This window comes from Carex rostrata, chromosome 21 (assembly GCF_964058835.1).
Source record: "Carex rostrata chromosome 21, lpCarRost1.2, whole genome shotgun sequence".
Lineage (NCBI taxonomy): Eukaryota > Viridiplantae > Streptophyta > Magnoliopsida > Poales > Cyperaceae > Carex > Carex rostrata.
Window position 1 is genome coordinate 1,581,500 of NC_135938.1, and position 27,313 is coordinate 1,608,812.

The 27,313-nt window shown below is 35.4% G+C and overlaps 1 protein-coding gene across 2 annotated transcripts; it reads left to right on the forward strand.

Moving 5' to 3' along the window:
- The first annotated feature begins 1,809 nt into the window (after positions 1 to 1,809).
- MAN6 (Glycosyl hydrolase superfamily protein) lies at positions 1,810 to 13,567 on the forward strand. Of its 2 annotated transcripts, XM_078323041.1 has the most exons (7): positions 1,810 to 1,874; positions 9,200 to 9,473; positions 10,530 to 10,724; positions 10,870 to 10,992; positions 11,303 to 11,514; positions 11,624 to 12,087; positions 13,519 to 13,567. In XM_078323041.1, exons 2-6 carry the CDS (start codon positions 9,234 to 9,236, stop codon positions 12,054 to 12,056), a joined length of 1,203 nt encoding a protein of 400 aa, XP_078179167.1. In that variant the 5' UTR covers positions 1,810 to 1,874; positions 9,200 to 9,233; the 3' UTR covers positions 12,057 to 12,087; positions 13,519 to 13,567. The 2 variants fall into 2 exon arrangements, with proteins under 2 accessions (XP_078179167.1, XP_078179166.1); XM_078323040.1 differs by lacking the exon at positions 13,519 to 13,567 and having other exon boundaries at positions 11,624 to 12,190.
- Positions 13,568 to 27,313: the final 13,746 nt, after the last annotated feature.

The window sequence follows — 27,313 nt, forward strand, 5'->3', positions numbered from 1 at the left end:
ACCTCTGTTTTTTTTCCCAACTTAACTTGTGGCAGCACTCAAGTTAAAAGATGGATGAAATTAAAAGATGAAATTGTACTAATTAATGCTTATTTAATAAATTAAATCAAAATTAACTTGTACAATCAATTAAAATTGCGGCATCACCATTTTAAATTGTGTATAATTTTTTGTTATAATTTTTTGTAAATTATTATAAAATTTAGGCATCACTAAATGTGTCGCAAAATTTGTATTTTAAATTACGTAAACATTTAACATTATATCGTTACCCCTTGTTTATTTCAGATCTAACATCTCGATTTACCTTTCGGATTTAATTTAATAATTTTTTTGTGTTAGTTTAATGTATGTATTCATAATTTAATTCATTCTTTAATTAACTAAATTTTTTAATTAGCAATGATTTACAAATTGTTAGTTAATTAAAGATTTAAAATTGTTAGTTAATTAAATATTTAGTTTTTTTTAGAATACAATTATATTGATCATAATCAGTGATTAGTATTAATACACTTAATATAGTTTAATTGTAGTATTAAATCTTCTATAAAAATAAAAATAAAAACCAGCATCCTAACAAATTTCTCATAACTTAAATAACTTTGATTTTGATAAATTAAAATTCTCATTTTCATAAAATTTCTATATTGCCGAACAGGGCCTAAGGTTCTACACTTTAATATATATTTTTTCGGCCACAAAAGAAGAGTGAGTCTATGGTACTATGCATATCACAGGTTGTTACCGTGCTACGGCTCTATATTCGAGTTTTCAAATCCTAACGGTCGATCCGAACCGTTCATCTTGTTCTCCATATTAATATGTGTTTGGAGACCAAATTTTACATTTTTTTGAAATTTTTTTACTATTTTTTGAAATATTTAGAAAATCACTTGATCTGAAAATTCTGGATCATCCAAAAACAGTGATTTTTAATAAATCTAAAAAAATAGTAAAAAAAATTCAAAAAATGTAAAATTTGGTCTCCAAACACATATTAATATGGAGAACAAGATGAACGGTTCGGATCGACCATTAGGATTTGAAAACTCAAATATAGAGCCGTAGCACGGTGCCAAATCGTAATATGCATATTACCATAGACTCACTCACAAAAGAATGCTACAACTTAAATTCTGAGAAAATCGGAGAATAAGACAGAGAGGAGAATAAGTACAATATTATCCAACGCTAGCAAACGCAATAATTTGACTAGTCTAGTCTCATCCGAGTTCTCTCTGAAGCGAATCCGTATCCTTACTGCAGGATCACCGTCTCACTTTATGGTTTGAGTGCAGTATTTTTGGACTTTGAGATTCGTGCAAAGTTAAAAAGAATGGTCCAGATCTAGTAATTGTAAAAGATTTCCTTATCAGGTATTCGAGGGAGGATGTGAAATCCTCTGAACAAGGTGTGAAGCGCCCCAAAAAATTGGAAATATGGGCTCTTGACCCATTATTTTAGCAATCTACGGGCCCAAAAATCTGACCCAGCCATAGACCCAAATTAGTTGATGCTTTCACGCCTTGCTTCCTTTGCTTGTGCATGGACGCCTGCTTAGCTGTATTTCTCTCAAGCTTACACGTATGAGTTGCTCTTCCTCTTTCTCTCCCGTATTCTTTTTCTTGCCTTTCTGTGTTCTACGACTGTGGTTCTACTCGAAATCGGAAGTAATTTGTACATGATTACGAACTAATAATGTAATTGTTGCTTCGTTTTTTCAATCGCGCGCCTTTTTAATTAGTTTTCTTTTTAACACTTTCCCAGCGTTTACTAATTCACTGTTTCTTTTTATATATTTGCAGGGTCAGATCACAAAAAGACAGCTGCCTGGCTCTCATAAGGTGTCTGCTGGATTGGTTAATTCCTTGGTACGGGTACAGGAAATTTCTTTCTCTTTTCTTTTTTATATCTTGAATTAAAAGCGGTGTCATTATGCAGAACTTTTTATTTCTTTTATATGGATGACAAATATGTACATTACTCTAGTTAGGGTGAGTTTCTCTACATTTTGCTTTTGAATAAAAATTAGAAGCAAATGGAATTTCTTTTAATTATTTACTTCAATGCATGTTTTTAATTTTTAAATTGATAAGAACGGTCACTTTGATTAAAATAAAGTTCGTTTCTTTTGAACCAAATATAATAATTACATATCTAGAACTTACAATTATTAGTTTCTTTTGAACCAAATTATTGGGTGAGCACAACACACCCTAGTTTTGCTTTTTATATATATATATATATATGCTAGATTAATTGCAGCTCTGCTATCCTATTTTAAACCATTCAATCTGAACTACGGTCTGGATTACTTTCCAAATTGTACTCTTAAAATTAGAAACTGATAGTCTGAGCCAAACCGTACATATTAGAGATCTGACGGTGAACTAATTTAAAAATAATCAGTACCGACACTATTTTGCCCCGAATTCATATCACCCAATGTACCTCAAAAAATTGAGTTTGAACGCGATTTGTTTGTTATATAATATATATTAACTCGAATTGTATAGGACTGTGCATTATGGGTCAGATTTGTCTGACTTCCGATTGGATGGTCAGGATTGAAACGGTGCATTAACCCATATGACCCGGACTCATCTTGACCGCAGTATAGCTTCCATTGCCTAGGCCCCACACCGTATTGCATGCACCCATTCAGGTCCCGTTTTGCATAGATCAGGGAATTCATATCACCTAAAGTAAACTCAAATTTGAGTTTAGATCTTGACCGTTGGATATGTTAAAGGGGGAATTTCAGGTATACCCTACAAAAAACTTCAAAATTACATATTTCTCTCTCTAAATTTTAAAATTACGTATTCCCCCCCTCTAAACTTCAAAAACTCACAAATTTTCCCATTGTATTTTTTTTTTATATTAAAACTCATTCTAAATTTATAAAATACTCATTTTACTCTTTACTAAAAGGGACTCAAATTTGAATATGATGATAGGGTGGAAATTAATGCTAATAATATTTATAACCCTAATGTTTACTTTGCTATCGATTCACAAGTGCATGAATTTATCGTATAGTATAAATTGGGGTTGTCGATCTGCATGAATGGTGTATTAAGAGATCTAAGGTGTAAACTAAGGTCTAGGTTATCGGTTCATTTAGGTTAGTTGGTTGTGTTTTGGTTGATTGTTTGTTGGTTGCTCGGTTGTAATGTTGGATTACAACAGAGGAGTAGTAGTAGGTTAAGTGTTTAGAAGATGGACTTCTAGGGAATCAGACATTCTATCCTTCAAACTCGTTTAATCTAGGTTATGCTTGTCATAACAATTGCGCACGGTCTGTCACCAACCGCATGCTATTGCTAATACCTATCAGTTGTAAAGTTACTCAATAGCATGCGGCTCTGTCACCATCCGTACACACTTGGGTAAACCGTACAAAGTCTGGTTTCCACTCCAGTCGGAATCGCACACGGTTTGGCTTAAATCGTACACGCCCTGCACTGGTATCGGAGCTACTAATATTATTCTAGTGTTGATCTCATATCGGTCTCGCAACACCCTAACTGAATAAGTACTTGTTAGGTACTTATTACAATTGCATTAAGATTAATGATAAGTCATAATTACTAATATTTCACAGTACTAATAATCAAGATTACTCCACTAGTCATGGAATGCGACATTGGTCTGCTAAACCACATCTTAATAGGTTCCTTAACTGTAGTTCGAAGACAAGCAGGCACCCTCTCAGTCTATTCTACTTGTATCTAGGATACTTATATTCTTTGAATATTGGTTAACCTCTCAATTAGTATGAATGGATTATACACTCCATGTATACGAGGTTACTTTAAGCACACAATAAGCAAGAACATAAGACATAGGGATCTCAGTAAGAATTCAGATCATAGTGCAAAGATAATATAAATAAACAACTAGATTAAACTCATAAGAATTCAAGATTACATGTCCTCACCCTAGAATAGGGTTGCTTAGCCGCTCACGGCAGGATCAACAACAAAAGAAATAAAGTACATAAAGAAAGAGAGCAGAGAGAGATGGAGGGAGAACACCTATGCTGCCCCTTATCTCATGCATGCCGTCTTTACGCTTTGTTCCTTCCTCCTCTTCTAGTAGAGACCTTGTTATTCCTTTTGATTACTCCTTTTTATAGCCTCCACTAGAGTGGAACCCTAGTTCTAAGTGCTCTATGATATGTATATTCTTCTGTGGTTCGAGAGATAGATCTTTTTCAGGCGTCCATATGTTTATATAGGATTTGATTGAGAAGTTAGATCTGTAACCACTGTTCTGGCAATTTCTGCGTGCGAATGCCTGGATAGCATGCGGTTCGGTTGAGATCCGCACGGGCGGTTATAACCGTCTGCGATAGCTCTTCTGGGTATTATGCGGATGAAGGCATCCGTGCGGCTGAGGCTAAGATGTCAGAATTGCATGTTTTATAGCTGTTTTTGCTCTAATATCATTGAAAATATGTAATTCTCTAAAATCAAGTGAAATAACAAAAAGGAATCTGATTCTCTAAAAAATAATCAATTGTAACTTGATAAATGGCAATAATATAGGTTAAGTGATAGAGAAAATAACAACTTGTTTGACCCCTATCAAAGGGTTCCTCTACTGTCCGATCTGGAGCGTCGCTTCAATATTTGTGCATGTTCGCATGCACAGATCTTAAAGTAATTTGATCCACGTGCATTGCATTAAGATCTGTGCACGTCTCTTCAATATATGTGTGTTCGCATCAAGATTCATGTTGATCTAGCGTGCACAATCTTAAAGTAGTTTGGATGATCCCTTCAGATTAAAATCTGAGTATGATGGGTGTTTTATGCTTTTAATAAAGAGTAAAATAAGATTTTATAAATATAGAATGAGTTTTAATAAAAAAAACAATAAAATGGGTAAATTTGTGAGTTTTTGAAGTTTAAAGGGAGAAAATACGTAATTTTAAAGTTTAGAGGGAAAATTTTGTAATTTTGAAGTTTTTTAGGGTTATACATGAAATTCCCCTGTGTTAAAGGGGTCGTGCATTAACTCTTGGAAGGGATTTGTTCGGTTCTGATCGGACGATTCGGATCTAAACTCAAAATTTGAGTTCATAGCATCCGGACTCTAGATCAGCGAGTTTCGGGTTTTATAGGCGAGTGAGTCTATGGTACTATGCATATTACGATTTGGCACCGTGCTACGGCTCTATATTCGAGTTTTCAAATCCTAACAGTCGATCCGAACCGTTCATCTTGTTCTCCATATTAATATGTGTTTGGAGACTAAATTTTACATTTTTTGAAATTTTTTTACTATTTTTTTAGATTTATTGAAAATCACTGTTTTTGGATGGTTCAGAATTTTCAGATCAAGTGATTTTCTAAATATCTAAAAAAATAGTAAAAAAATTTTGAAAAATGTAAAATTTGGTCTCCAAACACATATTAATATGGAGAACAAGATGAACGGTTCGGATCGACTGTTAGGATTTGAAAACTCAAATATAGAGCCATAGCACGGTAACAACCCGTGATATGCATAGTACCATAGACTCACTCTTTCTAGGCTGTCAACATTTTATAGGAGGTATTTTTTTGTTGAATCTGTTGAGTCAGTGGAATATTGACTTTAGGACACTATATTTTGAGTGAGGCTACGGTATTATGCATAAGGCATATTGATCCGCGCTATGAATTTAAATCTTCATTGAAAGTTTTAATGGTTGATCCAAACAGTTCAATATTGTTTATATTTGAATATATACATCTAAACTAAAATTTATAATTTTTTAAATTTTTTTACTATTTTTTTAGATGAGTAAAAAATCACTTAATTTGAAAATTTTGGATCATTCAATGATAGTCTACCTATCTAAGAAAAAAAATAAAATTTCTAAAAAAATAAAATTTCTAAAAAAATATAAATTTTAGTTTATAAGTACATATTCATTTTAAGACTATATTGAGCAGTTCCGATCGATCGTTAAAATTTATAGTATGGATTAATCCGCCATATTTATAGTTACCAACTTACCATAACCTCACTCTTATATTTATTTTTTATTTTGTGTAAGTCTACCATACATTGCAATGCATAGACATTTTTGTGCATTGGACTATAAATCATCAAATTCAAAGTCCAAATGACTGATCCAAACCATTCATCTTGTTCTCCATATAAATATGAGCTTGGAGACCAAATTTTACATTTTTTGGAAATTTTTTACTATTTATTAAGCCACTTTGAAAATCGTTGATCCAACGGTAACAGTAAAATCAAAAGGCACCGTTGGATCAGCGATTTTCAAAGTGGCTTAATAAATAGTAAAAAAATTTCAAAAATATAAAATTTGGTCTCCAAGCACATATTAATATGGAGAACAAGATGAACAGTTTGAATTGGTCATTTGAACTTTGAATCCGGTGTTTATAGTCCAATGCACTTGCAAGTATACCAAAATCAGGAATTTTGCTCATGGTCTCCTTCTCATACACCAACCACACAAAGAGGGTATGGGAAGGGCAGCAAATTGTTGTCCATAAAGTCACTGACATGTGGATTCAGAGTGAGTTTGATATTTAAATATTCAATATAGTATTGCTTCAAAATCCACTCTGAACTTATGTATCCATGTCTTTAGAGGCAGGAATTTACAGCCCACAAAAGGTCAGGAGATTCGGTTTCATGGTATATATATATGTTCATCGATCTTTCTTTTATGAGTGTCTCAACAAGTAATTGGTGCAAACAAAATATCTAATTAGATACTTGTACCATTGTTTTGTTGTTTATCATGTTCCTAAAATAATGTGAGAATTAATCTTTAATCTAATGACTAATTATTAAGACAATATTTTATCGCATGTTTGAAATTTGGAGGGGATCCTTTGTGAATATTTAAAGTTGGTAGATTGGCCCTCATTTTATCTGGACAAAAGCCAAAATTACATGAAATATTCTGAATAACCCTAGTGATAAAAATAATTTAGTAGATAAAGCAATATGATCATCATCATCATCATCATAGTCATGGTTTATTACTTCTAACCATATGAATTTAATATTATATATGTACATGAAACAAAATAAAAAGTGCTAATTATGATAACATCATCACATAAGGATACAATATTATAAGCGATTTAGGTAATTAGTATAGAGCAAGGTTCTAAATAGCGATTATAGCGGCATAGCGGGGAGACTAAAAAAAAAGCTATTGCGAATAGCGTAGCTATAGCGGAAGCTATTACACATAGCGATTTTTCCTTTTCAAACTTTATATTCTATATTTCTACTAATTATTAACATAATCAATATTAGAGAATTGATGTAACAACTAAATGACAACTAATCTAAGTCTATACTTTTTTATCAATAACCCAAATAAAAATGAAAAAAAATCTAAAAAGTAACATTATTTAATAGTTTATACTTCATAGTATTACATATTATAATAGACAAAGAGCAATTAATTTTATAAGGTAAATGAAGTCAATATACATATTTAAACATTTTATAATTATAATAATAATCAAAATCAGCTTTCAATTGAAACAAACAATAATAATTTTACAAATGAATACTATAAAAAGAGTAATCAAAATGAATAATTAGTATTTGAATATTTCTCGATATAGAATGATAGAATAAATCACAAATAAAAATAGAAGCACATAGTTTAGTTTAGTATACTTATCGTAGAATACCATGTAGCATTAGAAATAAGAATAGAAGTACAGAAATCCATATAAATTGCAAAAAAAAAATCATGTAGCATAGCGGTAGCTATAGCGGGTCTCATATAGCGGTAATAGCGGTCGTAGCTGAGTTAGCGCAATTTTATCTCGTAGTTTAGCGTTTATGGTCCGGAAAAGCTATAGCGTAACTATAGCGCCGCTATAGCTAGCTATTTAGAAGCCTGGTATAGAGTATAGACCGTAGCCAAATTGTCTTCAACTACTTGATACAATGAGAGATTGATTGGGTGGGGCAACGTCGTACGTACGGAATAGCTAAAATACATTTCCTCAAAATATCAAGGTCAAATTAATCTTTCATTTGATATGTCATTTAGCAAACTGGCTAATATTTATATATCTCCACTATATGGTACGTGTCGCAAATACAAATTCATGCAATTCTTCAATTTAAGTTGTAATTATATGCGGGGGTGATTATTTGTATGTAGCATTATTTTTTGAGGAGGGTTCAAATGACTCCATGTTTTTGTGCTTTTATCATGCCTTCATCTCTCTCCATTATTTTTCAAGTTCAAACAGTCGATCTGAACCGCTCAATCTAACCTCCATACTAAAATATGTTTGGAGACCAAATTTTATATTTTTAGGAATTTTTTTACTATTTTTTTAGATAGGTAAAAAAATACTGTTTTTAGATGGTTCAGATTTACTGATTTTGTACCTATCTAAGAAAATAGTAAAAAAATTCCTAAAAATATAAAATTTGGTCTCCAAATATATTTTAGTATGGAGGTTAGATTGAACAGTTCAGATCGACTGTTTGAACTTTGAAAATAATAAAGAGAGATAGAGGTACGATGGAGACACAAAAACATGGAGGCATTTTGAACCGTCTTATTTTTTTACATGTATATAAAATGGTAAAATCCTACATCATCAGTAGTATATCTGGCCCAATTGGGCCCAGAGCACTTCCTTTAAAGCAAGCATCATTTCACATCAAAAATTGACCGCATACTCCATTTCCTTACTGCACTTAGGAGTATCTTCCTATGTTAGCAAACCATAAAGAAAATGAATTTATGTTTTCTAAGCATTGGATTTCTTGCTTCTAAGCTACGACCCCTAAACATTGCCTAGCTCCTCCATGTTGTGTATATATATTTGCGAATTGATCAACTTCAAGAAACCATTAATCTATGCTTACAGAACCATGGCAACAACTAGATTAACTGCACCACTCCTTGTTTTAATTCCAATACTTCTTTTGGCTTCCAAAACTGTAATTTGTTTCGACGGACAGAATGCGTATGCCGACACAAGCTTAGAAAGTTCTACTACGATAGATCACAACATGCATGTTTTCTTTTTGTTTTTAATTAATCTTGAGATACATTTCAATATTTAATCATTGGTAGCTTATCTTGGGATACATTTCAATATCTTGAGTTACATCATTATTTGTGGCCCATCATAATTTAATTTTGATTTAAACAATTTTTATTATCATTCTATAGGAAGCACGATGATGGAGGTTTAGAACCTTGGGAGATGGTAAGGAGAAATGGAAACCAGTTCGTGGTAAATGGGCGACCATTTTATGTTAATGGGTTCAATTCCTATTGGTTGATGGTATTAGCAGTTGATACCTCCACTAGGCAGCAGGTAAGTGATGTATTTCGACAAGCTGCCTCTGTTGGATTAACGGTGTGTCGGACATGGGGTTTTAATGATGGAGGTTGGAGAGCACTTCAGAAATCTCCTTCAGTCTATGATGAAGATGTTTTTAAGGTATGAACGTAACGCTAGCTGTTTCGTTTAACTTTTATGTGTATTACCAAAATATAAATTTGGAGTATTTGGTGAAAATATTATAATGCATTAATGCATGTAATATATTTGGACTTAACAAGGTTATAGACTTATAATACAATACGCTTTTGCTATAACCCTATTTAAGATATCTTGCATATAATATATACTAGCTTAAATACTCTGATCTTCACCGAAAGATCTGGTATGTACAGCAGTATTATCTCAAATTAATTTACAGAAATTAAAGTACATAGAATATATATAACAAAAATAAGTCTCTTTCCTCATATCTTTGAGGGAATTCACTCCAAAGCTTTGGTGATGAAGCGAGAAAACGTTCAAAGTCAAACGAGTATAATTTTGATGAGCTTCTAGTTTACTTGACAATAACATTTAGATGGTGCTCTAAATATTATTTGAATGAAAGGTGGTAGGTGGAAAATGAAAATATCAGCCAAGTCATCAATTAACTCGTTGTTTCTTTTGGAGCCATTGAAAGTCAGACTAAAATATAGCATCAGACTTTACTCAAAAGAATGATATTGCACCAGATATAACATATGTAATATTAAATATTCTTCATAATATATACTTCTATTTTCTCCCGTCTACATATATATGAATATGATACATGAAAGCATGACAAATTTATTAAGATTCTCAGTGTGGTAGTCTCATTTATCCTTCTCAATGATTTTGTATATTATTTGCAACACTAGTAACAAACTGTTAATTAATTAGAGCACGATGGATGATTGTATTTTTATAGATAAACATAAATTTTGAGCAGATTTAATTATCCATGTGCACAGTATAAGCAAGAGCAGATTTTGAAATATGGTATTCCTTAGACATATTTCAAACTATTTAGGGTCCAACAACAATTCATTTTAAAGTCCGCATTAAAATCTGCATATGCAGTATTCGTTGACCTTCTGCATGCATGAACTAAACTACATTTTAAAACATTGGTTATTCTTACAGACAGGTTAGGAGTCTGTAATGAAGTATATTGTTCATTCTTTATGTTAGGCTCTGGACTTTGTGGTGAATGAAGCAAGAAAGTACAAAATTAGACTTTTGTTATCTTTGACAAACAACTGGGAATCATATGGTGGAAAAAAGCAATATGTAAAATGGGGTAAAGATGCTGGTCTAAATGTAACCTCTGATGATGATTTCTTTGTCGACCCAAACATTAAAAGCTACTTCAAATGTCATATCAAGGTAAAATTAACTTCATGTTTTTCTAAGTATATATATACTATGTTTTATCCTGTTTATTACTCTGTTTGAATAATTTTGTTCTGAAGATGTAATTATCTACTAGCTCTATGGAAACTAAGAGAAATTTAACTTGTTTGTTAAGCAGACTATACTCACAAGAGTGAATACATTTAATAATATTTCCTACAAAGATGACCCAACAATTTTCGGATGGGAGTTGATGAATGAAGCACGATGTGAATCAGATTCAACTGGCAATAAGTTACAAGTATGTACTTACATTTTCCTTATTCAGTCTGTGTTCAAGTTTATGTGCATATATTTTCATTTTGTCTGTAGTCTAGTATATCAAAGGCTCAAGGCTGCAATGCATATGTACATGTTATATACTTGTATGTACCAGCAGACTTTGTTCTTTGATAGTTTGCTAAATTAAAACACTCAGAGGATACGAATTCATACCCCCGTAAATTGTCCAAATATATTGTGTTATATATATCTAATGAAAGCAGAAGCTCGATCACGCAGAGTACAGTCCTGCATGTACGTACTGACTAATACCTATAATAACACTTCAGGGATGGATACAAGAAATGGCATACTATGTGAAGTTGATCGACCCAATCCACCTACTAGCAATTGGTACGGAGGGCTTCTATGGTCCCTCGACTGCTGATCGGTTACAAGTCAACCCTAATTCATATGCTGGTCAAGTCGGAACCGATTTCATTAAAAACCATCGAGTGCTGGGCATCGATTTTGCTTCCGTTCACATCTACCCAGATACCTGGTGAGTCATGATTCAACTGTAGTATATTTGGATATCTTTTTCCTTTTGTTGTAGCATTTGCATTTGAATATTTTCTCTTGTTTTAATCTACTTCTTGTATGGATGTAAGGTTATCCGATGCATCGCCAGAAGCACACATCCAATTTGTGAAGCGATGGATGCAAGACCACATTGAGGATGCAGAAAACATACTCGACATGCCGGTCGTGTTTGGCGAGTTTGGTGTTTCAACAAAGAATGGGAGGTTCAATCAGACTTTCAGAGACACGTTCATAGACACGGTGTACAAAACTGTTTTGAATTCGACGAGGAGGGGTGGAAGTGCAAGCGGATGCCTCTTCTGGCAGCTACTTTCCGAGGGCACCGAAAATATGGATGATGGTTATGCAGTCGTGTTGAACAAAGAGCCGAGCATCGCAAGTATTATGTCGGTGCAGTCTAGGCGCATTCAGAGTTTCAATTCAAGGTGCAACTGGAATTGCCGCTGGAATTGTATGAAAACGACTTCAGTAGATGAAACTTCGCATCATGATGATCTTTAGATATATATGAAAAGAAGAAGAAGAAAAAAAAGTAAATAGTTGAGGAAAATTAGCTAACTTTTATCCCTTTATGTGTATAGTAATTAAAGAATAAATTATGCAGATAGCTAGTCCTTGAAACTTTCTTTATTACATAATATATAATCTATTCGATCAAATTAATGACCGTCCATATATACCCTTTCTCTATTTATTTTGTGACACGTCTCAACAATTTGATCGATACTTATAAATTTTGATATTAAAACTTTGACATCAATGTACATGGTACAAATTAAAGAAGGAATTTCTATGAGAAAAATTTACACAAGAAAAAGACACCCTACCTTGCTGGCTGCTCCGTCTCTGTTGACGTGGGATTTTCATTACAGTGAAAAAGTTGCTCTTGCGCGCTAGCTATACGACCATGACACGACTTATACTGAGTCACTGTCAACAAAGTTTACTCCTTTGCTTCTATTAAAATTCTTTTATTGGGAGAGCTCGTCTAGCTTCTTTATTAACAAAGAGTGCAAATATTATATGGTAAGTCCTTCAGAGACCTTCGCATAGTCAGAGGCGGATTTATGAATTATTCAGAGGTGCTTAACACCTTTTATAATTTCAGATTTTTTTTAAAATTTTGTACATTAAATTTTAATTTATTTTTTATTTTTTTAATTAAAATTTTTATATAGTTTAACCTCTCTCATAAATTATCACTTAATGTATTTATAGTCTAGAGAACTATAATTGAGTAAAGCTAGTGTGCACTATATATATATAATTGAAAAACATAACTTCAAGATCTATTGGATTTGCTTCAAACGATGAATCTAAACTGCTGAAATTGATCTACTTTACGAGTGATGCATATACATGGAAATTTTCAAATTATCGTATTCATTTAGCACAAAGTCAAACGGTCAAAAATGATGAAAAATTAATGCGTTAAAATAACTCATAAGCCTTCATTTTTTTTACTGCTTGACTTTGTACTAATGAATTAAAAAAATTGAAAATTTTACATGTACACACATCACTTATGATCAAGTACATTGATTTCAACGGTTTAAATTTGTCATTTAAAGTCAATCTCATATATTTTGAAGTTATACTTACTAAACATTCTTGATAAGCATAATGCATGCTAACTTTACTCATTATAATATATATGCTATTGTGAAACTTAAGTTCAAAAACCAACCATTGCTAAGTAATTTTATATTTTAGCTCTCATCCTCCAATCTCCTATTTAGATTTTCTAGTTGTGCTCCAGATCAGATTAGTGGAAGGAAAAGGTGTCAGAGTCCCCTATAATTTTTTTTTTTTTAGAAAAAATAAAGGTCCCCCTTGCAAATTGAAAATTTATGAATTTATCCATTAAATTTTGTAAATTTTATATGCATCAATATTTTTTAGTTCCTTTGTAAAATTATACTGTACTAGATTTCTGGGCCCTCTAATTTTATATTATTTTTAGTTCTGTCATTGTGCAGGTATGCATGCGCTGGCTGATCGAGTTGAAACGACAAACCATCGAGAATATATGAACTGTCCATCTTACAGGGGCTGGGTCAGAACAAGCCTATGATGATCATACACGAATTGATCAGGTCAAAACAGATTAAAACAGGGATGGCTCACCTTTCAAAGCACATCTATCTTTCACTTATAAAGATATAATTAAAGTACATATATGATTGCAAATGTTGATGTAACAATTATACTTTCAATTATCGAAAAGTCAAATAATTATCGTCTTCTTTATCAACAAATAGTGCAAATATTATATGATAAGTGATCCTTCATCCTTCAGACCTTCGCATAGTCAGATGCGGTTTTATGTATAATTCACAGGTGCTTAGCACCTTTATAATTCAAAAAATTTAATTTTGTACATTAAATTTTTATTTATTTTTATTTTTCTAATTAAAATTTTTATATTGTTTAACCTCTCTCATAAATTATCACATGTATTTTTAGTCTACATAATTATAATTGATCAGTAAAGCTAACCTGCACTATATATGCTCACTAAGCTTTTCTTGAAAAGCATAACTTCAAAATCTATTGAATTTGCTTCAAACAATGAATCTAAACCGTTGAAACTGATCTATTTCACGAGTGATGCATATATATAAAAATTTCAAATTATCGTATTCATTTAGCACAAAGTCAAACGGTCAAAAATGATGAAAAATAATGCATTAAAATAACTCATAAGCCTTCATTTTTTCTTACCGCTTGACTTTGTACTAGATGATTTAAAAAAATTGAATTTTTTTGCATGTACACACATCATTCGTGATCAAGTACATCGGTTTCAACAGTTTGAATATGTCGTTTGAAATCAATCTCATACATTTTTGAGCCGATTTTTTTATTTATATCCAAAAAAAGAAATAAAATTTCAAAAAATAACCAAACCCGGGTTGAATTTCGAAAAATACCCAAACCAGAATAAATTTTTCCGGAATAAACCTCTAAAATCGGATTAAATTTTTTCGGAAATCCAATATCTAACACCGGATAAATATTTTTCGATTTTAGAGTCCGGAATAATTTTTTTCCGGTTTTAAGTCCCAAAACCGGAAAACAAAAAATTATTCCAGAAATGGGATGCCCTACATAAGGACCCGGGTGTGCCCTCCTCTCCCCCACATCAGTTTCTCTCCTCTTCGGCCAGCCCCAGGTAATTTTTTTTATTAAATTTTAATTTATAATAAATTAATTATTTAATTTTAAATAATTTAGAATGGTCCAGAATAATTTAGAAAATATCATAATAGTCCATAATGGTCCAAAATAATTTAGAAAATACCATAATGGTCCAGAATAATTTAGAAAATACCAGAATAGTCCAGAATGGTTCAGAATAATTTAGAAAATACCAGAATAGTCCATAATGGTCCAAAATAATTTAGAGAATACCAGAATGGTCCAGAATAATAAAAATTCCAGAATAGTCCATAATGGTCCATAATAGTTTAGAAAATACCAAAATAGTTTAGTAAATTGCCCTGTTAATTTAGAAAACTGTTCGATTAATTTAGAAAATTTTAGGAACCTCTTTTCTTTTCGGATCCCTTTCGGAGCTCTAACTGTCTGATCGATCGACTCTTCGATTTAGGTTTTTTTATTTTTTTTTATTTTAATTTTAATTTATAATATGATTAATTAGTTCATTTTAAATGGTCTAGAATATTGTCCAAATAATTTAGAATTTTTAGAAATTTGCCCTATTAATTTAGAAATTGAAAATGGTCTAGAATAATTTAAGAAATACCAAAATGGTATAGAATAATTTAAGAAATTCAAAATGGTCTAGAATAATTTAAGAAATTCACACAAATAGTTATCATTTTTAGTTTCGATTAGTCTGACAATTTAAAAAATAACAACATATAAGTCATTAAAAATTGTCCGGCCTCTGAAAATTATTCTAGACCATTTTGAAATTCTATAAATTAATAGGGCAACTATTTTGGAATTTTATAAATTATTCTAAACCATTTGGGAATGTTCAAAAAAATTCTAAATTATTTGGACAATATTATAAAAAATAAAAATAAAAATAATTTTGGAATGAACTAATTAATTATAATTAAAATTAAAATTAAAATAAGAAAAATAAAATAACCTGAATCGAAGAGCCGATTGATCGGACAGTCAGAGCTCCATAAGGGATCCGAAAAGGAAAGAGGTTCCTAAAATAATTTTAAATTATTTTAGAATTTTTTTAAATTATTCTAGAACATTTTGAAAAATTTTAAATTATTCTATAATTTTGGAAATTTTTTAATTAATAGGACGATATTCTAAACTATTTTCGAATTTTCTAAATTAATAAGGCAATATCTAAACCATTTCCTAAATTATTCTAAACTGTTTTTGAATTTTCTAAATTAATAAGGTAATATTCTAAACTACTTTGGAAATTTATAAATAATTCTAGATTTTATAAATTATTTTAGTCTAAACAATATATATAAAATTAATTTAAATATTTTAAAATTAAAAAACTTACTGTGAAAGAGCGAAAGCGAGAGACTGAGTGAAAGCGAGAGCGTCCATGGTTTTTATAAACTAATTCAATGCGAGTCCGGAAAAAAAAATTCTAGTTAAAAACTGGAAAAAAATATTTCCAGAAATAGAATTCGAAAAAATTTAATCCAATTTTTGAATTGGATTTCTGGAAAAAATTAATCCGGTTTTAGAGGTTTATTCGGAAAAAATTTATTCCTGTTTGGGTATTTTTTGAAATTCAACCCGGATTTGGTTATTTTTTGAAATTTTATTTATTTTTTAGATATAAATAAAAAAAAATCAGTTTTTGAGTTATACTCACCAAAACTTCTTGATAAGCATAATGCATGATAACTTTACTCGTTATAATATGCTATTGTGAAACTTAAGTTCAAAAACCAACCATGCTAAGTAATTTTAAATTTTACCTTTCACCCTCTAATCTCTTATTTAAATTTTCTAGTTCTGCCTCCAACATATAATTGTATTGACAGCCCAGATTAGTGGAAGGAAAAGGTGCGGCCATTTTTATTAATAACCCTGAAACAAATGTAAATTTTAAAAATGTCCCTGTCCCCAATTTTTTTTTAAAAATGCCCTGACCGCCTGGGCCCAGGGCGGCCCAAAATTCCCTGTGGGGCGCCAGCCCCTGGGGCGGCCCAAAGCACAAGTGAGGCGCCACACAGCAGGGCGCCTCATGTGTGTGTGTGTTTTTTTTTTTTTTTTTTTTTTTTTTTTTAGAGAAATCTTAGTATTTTGATTTGAATAATTTTGTGAAAAAAGTTTAGGGTTTATGTATATGTGTATGTCAAAAAATAAAATATTATGAGTATGTCAAAAAATGTAAAATTTGGTCTCCAAGCATATTTTAAAATAGATTGAACATCTAACGGTTTTAATTATATTGTTACGCTTTTAATTATATTGTTGAACTTTAATTGTATTATTAAACTGTGTTATAATAACGAAATGTAAAGTGCAAACAACATAATACCAACATGAACATGAAATAATAAAACATAATGTCAACATAATGCGCGCCAATGTAATACAGCAGTCCCATAGTAAAAATACTACAGTCAGAAATATATTACAATAAACAAAAAAGTTCACACAAGCAAAATAGCAAGTTTATCTGCCCCTACCACGACGTCTCAATAAACCTAACAAACGACTAGTTGTACTGGTATGAGCTGCAGGTGCGGCATTACTTGTAGAGGCTTGGTAACTAGATGATTGGCTCGGAGGAGGGGGGGTTGTGTTCTACCAGTTGCTTCAGCAACAACTCTAGCATTTTCTCTTTCGTTGTGCGCGTTTATGGCATCTGAAAATAAGAATACAATTCAGTTAGTAATATAATAAAATCATAAATGAATTCCGAAAAATGCTACATACCTGCCCTGCGCCTGTCAGAAACGGAACGGCGAGCCTGATTTCCCGATGGCCTCCTACCACCCATCTCGTCCATGGTCATTATAGCACGTTTGTGTCTCCTCCTCCCCTTCCTTATCCATCCTTCTGAAGGGAGTATTCTATCACCTTCATATGCAGGCCACTCATGCTGATCGGGATAAGAATGGAAAGATCCACCCCAAGTGGAAGCAAGGTAATCGGTACGGTACATGTCAGCAACATAGTGATCCTCGCAGTAGTTCCTCACTCGGCATACCGCCATCACGTGACTGCATGGTATGTGACTTAGTTGGGGTCCCTGGCATGTACAGGTTACCGCCCTGGCATCTCCGAATTTAACCACGTACTTGCAAGCCCTCTTGACAAACGCCATAGTGCCGTCTGGTTTACGGCTGGTAGGAACGTACTCATTTGGATTTTGCACTTCGAATTCTGTTCCATCATTACCCATCGGGATCACGAAACCAGGCATTTAACTTGTAGAATGTGTCCTCTACAACTGCAGCCACAGGCAACATCCGGCTCTGCTTGAATACTGCATTCAGCGACTCGGACCCGTTGGTGGTCATAATTCCCCAATGCCAACCTCCATCACGGGATTGATATATTTTCTCGTATGCTGGATCTTCGTTGACATCTCGGGGATTATTTTTGCCCACCTTCATTAAGTAGAGATTTGCCTTTGGCATGTACTACATAAAAAATAAGGAAATAGAATAATGCAAGTAAACAATTGTACTAAAAAAATTGTTTTCTTAAAGTACAATAATATATGTAAACAATTGAAATACATGTACCTTTGCAAAACTGCTAGTCATCTCTACCACCCTTCTCGGCTTTTTCTTTCTGCAATTCCATCTAAATGTATCAGTAACCCACTTGTCGCCCCCGGTTGCCTTGGAAAGGTTCTCCGCAACGTGTTGCATACACAACCTGTACACACACTGGCCAGTACGTGTTGACCAACCGTAATCTTCACGATCAAAAACATATTTTATTCCTTTGTGCTGGTCTGATATCATGCAGAAAAACTTCCCTTCCCCAATCACCCGTCTTCTTAAAAACTGCATAAAGAATCCCCAGTTCTCGCCGTCCTCTTTATGAACAATTGCAAACGCCAAAGGCAACAGCTGGTTCTCAGCATCATATGCGCATGCTATCAGTAGCCTCCCCTCGTAACGGCCAGACATGAAGCATGCATCAATGCTGATAACGGGTCTGATGTATGGCACAGCCTGGATACAAGCACCGAAAGCCCATGCTATGCCCTTGAATTGTTGAGCTCCCTCTATTAGTACTCCGTCTTTATCAAAAAAAGGGCCATGCCATCGCTCATATACGGTGCCGACATTTGTACTTGCCATGGCCTGGAGCAATGGTGCCAGATAGCCATACGAATCCTTCCAACTACCGAATATCCTGCAGATAGCAAGTTCACGACCTCTCCACAGCCTGTTGTATTTTGGGATTACATATTTGTATTTGTGTCTGACGGTCATAGCCACCGCCTTGATGCTCATCGATGGATCCAGCTTAATGTCCTCCTCAATTGCATCGGCAATTAGTGATGTCGTCAGCTGCGCATGGTCTGTCCTTGTGGACGCAGACTTGCATGTATGAGGTGGTTCACACTTCTTAATCATCCATGCTTCCCCTGAACCCACAGGGGTTGCAAAAAGGCGGAACTCGCAGCGCGGGTGAGTTTTACACAGCACAACTAACCTTGTTCGGTCCCTTTTGTGTAGTATACATTCCCAGTTGCTGTGAACATGAGCCTCATTTATTTTCTTTACAAGTTCGTCTATGTTGGTATAAACTTGCCCTGCGGCAAGTTCTTTATTGTATTCAACACGAGGACCGAAGAAACTAATGTCTGCCTCTTCGAAAGCTGTGGTGTCGTTGAATGTGGCGACCGGATGCTTACTTCCCCGACCTGTAATCGGGAATTTTTCTGCCCTGGATAAACCTGGTACATTTGCATCACCATCTGATAAGTCATCAGCTTCCCAAACCCCTTGGTATTCGTCCCCCGTTTCCATTTCCCTTTCTGGTATGGCATCAATAGCATCAACATCAATATCAATATCATTTCGATTAACGGGTACCGGTCCTGACTCTGGCATAGTTGGAAATCTAGGGATTATGGGTGTCTGTCTGGGTGGTGGTGGCAACTCTTCAGTATTTTCTGGGGAGTTGTGGTACCCCTGGTTGTCATAACCGGGGCTGTGGTATCCCTGGTTGTCATAAGGGGATTGCTGGTGGTACTCCTGGTGATCATAAGGGGAGTGCTGGTGGTACCCCTGGTTGTCATAAGGGGAGTGCTGATGGTACCCCTGGTTGTCATAACCCGAATTGTCATAACCTGAAGGTCCAGCCCCAGCCGAACTTGAAGGTCCAGCCCTCGTCCGGGGAACCCTCTTCGAATATATGTCCATCACCGGGACCCCACAAGCCACAAATTGAGTATACACAACTCTCCACAAATTGGCATCTGTTATTGGAAACTTAACAAAGTAAGGTCTACCCCTCACACGTGAGTTGTCAATCCGTGTAGCCAATTCTATTTCATACCTGTTGGGGTTTACAGATGTCTTTTCGTATATTAGTTCCTTCAGTTCCTCAAATGTGATATTTTCATTAATCTCGAAGCCAAATGCGACTTCTTTCGTGTAATGCACGCCATCTTCATCCCTTTCTAGCTTGCCGCCGACATACAGTGCAACTAACATCTCTTATTTAACAAACTACATTTTTTAAAAAAAATTACAAGTATTACATGACATAATAATGGGTACAATAATAAATGACTAATTGAAAAATAATTAAAAAAAATTGTAAAAAAATTACAATGTTGCTACAGTACGTGTACAGCAATTGCTACAGTAAATATACGGTACGCTACAGTGCGTGTACAAGTAAATTGCTACAGTAAATGTACAGTACGCTACAGTAAACGTACAGTACACTACAGTAAATGTACGGTACGCTACAGTAATTACAACAGTCAAAAATAACTAAAGTAATGACTAATTATCAACAGTAATGACTAATTATCTACAGTAATGACTAATTATTATAATTAAAAAACATACCTATTCACTCAGTTTCTCGCCTCGAGCGAAATTCTCAAATCGAGAAGTGACAGAGGCAGAAAACGGGGTTTATAAATCAGATTAAATATGGGGCGCCCTGCTGTGTGGCGCCTCACTTGTGCTATGGGCCGCCCCAGGGGGTGGCGCCTCACAGGAAATATTGGGCCGCCCTGGGCCCAGGCGGTCAGGACATTTTTAAAAAAAAATTGGAAACAGGGGCATTTTTAAAATTTACATTTGTTTCAGAGATATTAATAAAAATCTTCGGAAAAGGTGTCAGACTCCTCTATAATTTTTAGAAAAAATAAAGGTGCCTCCCTTGCAAATTGAAAATTTATGATTTTATCCATTAAATTTTGTAAATTTTATATGCATCAATATTTTTTAGTTCCTTTGTAAAATTATACTGTACTAGATTTCTCGGCTCTCTAATTTTATTTTATTTTTAGTTCTCAGTTATGTATTCGCTGCTGATCGAGTTGAACGAGAATATATGCATGAACTGTCCATCTTACACGAATTGAGGTCAAAACAAATTAAAACAGGGATGGCTGACCTTTCAAGCCACATCTATATTTCACTTAAATTAAAATGCATGATTGCAAATGTTGATGTAACAATTATACTTTTAATTATCGAAAAGTCAAATAATTAATTATTAAATTAATAGTGATAGACATAATTAAAATCGTGTATTTTGCAATTAGAACACAAATAATATAGAATGCATAAATTCAAAATAAAATAGCAAACGAATTTAAATATTATAGTTCTAGAATGATGTCATTGTTAGACGGAAATGTAAATATTGATCTTCAATGATTTTTCTCATACGTAATGATGATCGACCTTAGGAGTTTTTCTTTTTTTCTTCTCTATTTAATTTTATGGACGAAATTTTTCAAGATAGAATGCGTCCAAAAAAGAGAAGAATAGTTTAATAACTCTGATGCAACCTTTATGACCAGTATATTTTATAAATAGTAATATGAATTTTTTTCATCAAAAATTCATATATCTTTTCATTAATTCTATAAATGAAATTGGTACACAATAATAACATAGGTCACATAATAAAATAAAAACTAACAAATATTACCACTAATTTATTTATTTTTAATTGTAGATTAAATTTGAAATTACAAAATAAGTTACATAATTGAATTGCATAACTAGAAATGATATAAAATTTATTAATAATAATTGTTAAACTTGTTAATGTATAATAAAGAATCAGTTTTAGTGCAGTAACTAAGTTAACATCTTCTAAGTGGAAGATTATATTTTCGAAATATCTCTGAAATTTTTTCTTTTTATAAATATTTAAAAAATTATAACTGGAGTCCATTTTCATCTCCAAGAAATTACTTTTTTTTTTTTGAAAAAACCCGTAGGCATGCATTAATAAACTTAAGTTCTGAATTACAATATCATTGTAAAAAGTAACTACCTACTGTACTCTTAAAAGAAATATACCAGAAACAAGCATTTGGTAAAAAAGAAAACATCCTAAGGAAAAGTTATAAAAGCTACTGACAGATTAATTGCTTAAGGCAATAATCCCCCTTGTTGTACCAGCATCCCTTTTGTTAGCAGTCTTCATGTTGATCCAGCAGCATGAATTTTTCCGGGTCAATCTCAGTATCCAAATTGACCCTTTCTGCTATCTCAGTCGGTACCGACCCTGCACAGGATTCCCCATATGTCCTTGCCCAATTTGCCAGTAGGTGTGGCTGCGGGATCAACACTCTACTGACATGTCTGAGATTGATTCTACAGCCCAGTTTTTGATACAACAGTGCTCCCACCGCCACTTCCTCAGCCGCCTGCCATGAAGGTAAGTCGAAGACATTGTTCTGGATGATTGCTTGCACCAGGACTTTGCAATCCGAGCACACCAACACTTGTCTTGCCGTGTTTACTTCCCTTTCCACATACCTGAGAGCCTGCACCAAGGCCATTGCTTCAGCTTGTAGTGGGTCTGCACCTGAGGTATGCGTCGCGTGGACATACTGTAGTCTACCCCTCTCATCAAATAGCACGAAGGCTGTTCCAGTTTTCTTTGTGATATCCCATGAGGCATCTAATAGCATGACCATATTGCCCCTTGGAACTAGTTCAGGGGTATATTTGGCTGCTATTGGCAACTGTTGGCCCTCCATTCTTGGCATGCTCAAGGCTTTTGCTTGTGCTAGGATAGCTTGCGGTGTCAGGTTTTTCCCATTAAAAATTTTGTCATTCCTTGATTTCCAAATGCACCATAGAATGTTAGTGAAAACCACAATTTGGGAATTATCCAAATCCCGAATTATAGTCACTAGGGTCTTTGCAAAATTAACAGGAAGGTCATCTACACGCAATGCAAAAGGCGAAATGAACCATGTTACCTTTGACAGAGGGCAGAAAAAAAGGACGTGCATAATGGATTCGTCTTCCTGAGCACAGCGCGGGCAGATTGGAGGGGAGGTTCTGATTCTTCGATGGAGCACTTGAGCTGTTGCAATTCCTTCATGTAGTGCCCTCCAAATAAAAGTCATTACCCTTGGTACCGTTCCCTTCCATTTCCACATCACCTTCCATAACTCAGTTTGATATTCATCAAATTGCACTTCCCTCTGCCTCCTCTTTGCCAGTATGTGGTATCCCGCCTTCACAGTATAAATACCGCTCGCACTCGGGGTCCAAATTAACCTGTCTGGTAACAATGTAGACTCCCTTGGTGGCCGAACTGTTGCCTGAATGATAGCCACTGCTTGTTGCCCTAATACTTGAGATAATACATCCACTCTCCACGTCCCTTGCTGTTGGTCAAACACCTGTGCCACTGTAGTATCTCTTTGCCTATTTGTTGTAATTCTTTGTACCTCCCAGCCCTCGAACCATGGCTGGTTAACTATTGTGATATTCTTTCCATCCCCCACTTCCCATGTGGCCGATTCTCTAAAGAACTCCTTGAGTCGCTGCACATCCTTCCATGTCTTGCTTGCACCAGTCATTGTTTTAATTCCCCAGAAACCCCCTCTTGGAAAGTATTTGGCTCTCATGATGGCAACCCAAATTTTATCCTGATTTGCTGATAATTGCCATGCCAATTTTAACATCAAGGCTTCGTTAAAAGCTGAGATGTTTCTTATCCCCAATCCTCCTTCTTCAATTGGCCTGCACACCTTATCCCAAGCAATCAGCGACATATAGCGGGTTTTCCCTAACTTTCCCCATAAAAATTTCCTCATGACCTGGTTGATCTCATCGATAGCAGCCCTTGAAAGTGTTGCTATACTCATGAAATAAACCAGCATTGACATTATTACAGATTTAATCAAGGTTACCCTGCCTGCATGTGAGAGCTGGTTTGCCTTCCATCCTGCCAGTCGATTGTATACCTTCTCCAATACCAGTTCATTGTTTGGGTCATGGCCAGTTTGTGTTGCATTGATGATCACTCCTAGGTACTTCTCCTTTTCTTCCGCCAGTTTTGCCCCCAACACATTCCTAATATGCTCACAGCATGTCTCATCACAAGACTTGCTAAACCATATTGTAGATTTGCTAGGATTAATAACTAGACCCGAATTCAAAGCAAATGTATCTAGGATATCTTTGAATGTATTAACCTCCCTTGTGCTAGCCTTACCCATTATGATGAGGTCGTCAGCATAGAGAGAATGGGATAGGCTTGGCGCTGTTGGGGCTAATTTGATTCCGAAAATCTGACCCTTCTGCATTGCATCATTAATCTGCTTGGAGAGACATTCCATTGCCAAAATAAATAGATAGGGCGATAGAGGGCAACCCTGCCTAAGCCCCCTCTTAGGCTTGATAAACCCGCTACCCGATCCATTTATTAAAATTGTGGTTCTGCTTGCCTTCAAGCATGCTTGTACCAATGATGTGATTTTGGTTGGAATTCTCACCATGTTCATTGCCGCCTCTACAAAATCCCACTGTATTGTATCAAACGCCTTGTTCGCATCCGCTTTTAACAAGAAAGCTACTTCCTTATAATTTGAGCTATGGAAAGAATGCATTACCTCTTTCACAAGGATTACATTATCAGCAATGTTTCTTCCCCTAAGGAAAGCTGTTTGCTGTTTAGATATAATGCTCTTCATGTAAGGTTGTATTCGATTTGCTATTATCTTCATGAACAGACGGTAGATGGTATTTCCAATGGTGAGCGGTCTGTAGTCTTTTGGGGTTTGCGGCTCCTCCATTTTTGGGATCAAAATTACATGACTGGCCAACCATTGATTTGGCAATGTTTCTGTTTGGAAAGCTAATTGAATGGCCGCTGTTATCTCATTGCCAAATAAGCTCCAATTTTGCTGAAGAAATCGTGTTGTGATCCCGTCGGGCCCCGGCGCCTTGTCGGGCCCCATGCTGAACCGGGTCTTTTTGGTTTCCTCATGCGTTGGGGCTGAACTTAGCAAGGCCTGAGCATGTAGTGGGATTTTTTGCTCTTCATTTATCTCTAGTTGTGCCAAGAACCGAACTGGGTCCCGCTGCTGTTGCCGGTGCAACGTGCCGTACAACTCTTTGAAATAACTGACAAAAGCTCTCCTTATCTCGGCCTCCTCCGTAATGATCGATCCATCACTCCATCTGATATGGGAGATGAGATTCGCCCGTAGCCTCTGTGTTGCCATGGCATGGAAGAACGAAGTGTTCTGATCTCCCTCGCCCAGCCATTGGATCCTAGATCGTTGTCTCCAGTATATTTCCAAGTCCTCTTCTGCCTTCTCATACTCCCTTTGCAACGCCTCCTCCGCCCCATGGATTTGTTGGCTAGGGTGTACTGTTTGGATCTCCAAAATCTTTTGTTGGAAAAATTTTATTCTGTTTTGCGGGGATTGTTGACTTTTGGCCCATTCGGCGATTTTGGATTTTAACAGTCCAATTCGCACATCCCATGAGAGGCCCACTGATTGGTGCCAATTTCTTTCACACATTTCATTAAAACCTTCTGAATTTTGCCACCACTTCTCAATTTTAAATCTTCTTGCATTAAACTGTTTGTTTTTTGCTCTCACTAAAATTGGACAGTGGTCACTGTGAATTCGTGGCATGTGATTCACAAAGGCATTCGGGTGAGCTTGCATCCACTGGGCCGTTGCAACCGCTCTGTCAAGCCTCTCGTGAATTGCTTCAGAGGCATTCGGTTTATTTGTCCATGTGTAGGCTGGGCCTTTGAAGCCCAAGTCAACCAATCCAGCCTCAAATAAAAATCTCCTAAAAGATCTGTTATTTGAGTTCATTGCCGGATTTCCCCCATATTTCTCATATTCACTTGCTATCGCGTTAAAATCTCCCACAATACATGCCGTCTCTTCCGTACTCAAAATTTGTTTTATCTCTTCCCATAACCTTGGGTTCCCCCCGTGTGCTGGGTCCCCGTAGACACACACAAGAGTCCATGACACACCTCCTTGTTCATGTATTCTTGCATGTATTTTGAATCTGTCTTGCGTCACAACCGTCAGATTTGTTGTAGCATCCCAAAGTAACCAAAGTCCCCCGGACCGGCCTCGTGCCGGTACAAGAGAATTATTTTGCAAAGGTAGAAGATTAATTATATTTTTGGATTTTTCATACGAACGCTTTGTTTCCGAAATAAAGGCGATATTCGCCCTTGTTGCCCGGAGGATGTCACCTAGGAATCGTTGTTTCTGTGGCCCCCCGGCTCCACGGCAATTCCATGAAAGTATGGTACTCATTGGTACTGCGGAGGCCGAGCCGAGCTCTCCTCCAAGGTCCTCTTTTTATGTGCGTTACCCTCGAACGCGACACCCGAGGTTTGGGCGTCAAAAACATCCTCTCTGCTTGCACTATCTAAGTGTAGCACTTCCGTCTGTTGTCCTTTCTCACTTTCATCCATCGGGCTTGCTCTTTTGTGGGAATCATTTTTTTCTTCATCAATTTTTCGGGCCCTGAAAGGCCTAGCTCGACTTAGGGGGCTCTCTGCCGCAGGATTATTTGGGAATCCTTCCATGTTAGCAGTTCTATTCAGATTTAGGCCCAAAGTATTGTTGTCAACTTGGTTGCCGTCCCTTCCCCATGAACCCGAGTAAAAGGCTAGGCCGTAATTTGGGTTTGTTTCATTTCTTGGCCCAGAATAATCAGGACCATTTGGTATATTGCTCCCTGTTCCAGTCAACGGCACCTTTGCCGAATTGTTAATCCAGACTCCAACCTTAAGCCTAATCGGCTGTTGCATATGTGGTAAATCCCTAAATCTTGGGTCCACCCTTAGTCTCTCTAGCCTCAATTTCTCAGCACAGCCCAAAGGATCATGCCCAATTTTGGAGCAAAAGAGACAAATCCTTGGAAGTTTTTCGTAAGTGATATAAAGTGGGATTGTACCTAGTTCTGGGTGTTCAACATCCACTCTGTCTTTGAGTTTGCCATCTATTTTGATCAGTATCTTCACCTTGTAGATTTTATGTCCTCCCACAAACAGCTCCACTGGTTCTGCTATTGGCGTGCCCAACTCACGTGCCAATATATGGATACCTTCCTTGGAGATGGCTGCCGGTGGCACTCTATGCCACTGGGTCCAGACTTCAGCTACGTCCACCGCTGGTCGTTCGAGGTCGCTCGGGCCTCCCACTCGCTTTGGAAACACCGCATCCATTCTATACGTCCATATTCCTCTCTGCATCACTTTCTCCAGGTCCTCCCTGTTGGTAAACTGTGCCAGAAACATGTTACGTGCCAAGATTGAGATGTCGGTGGCCGGGTCCACCC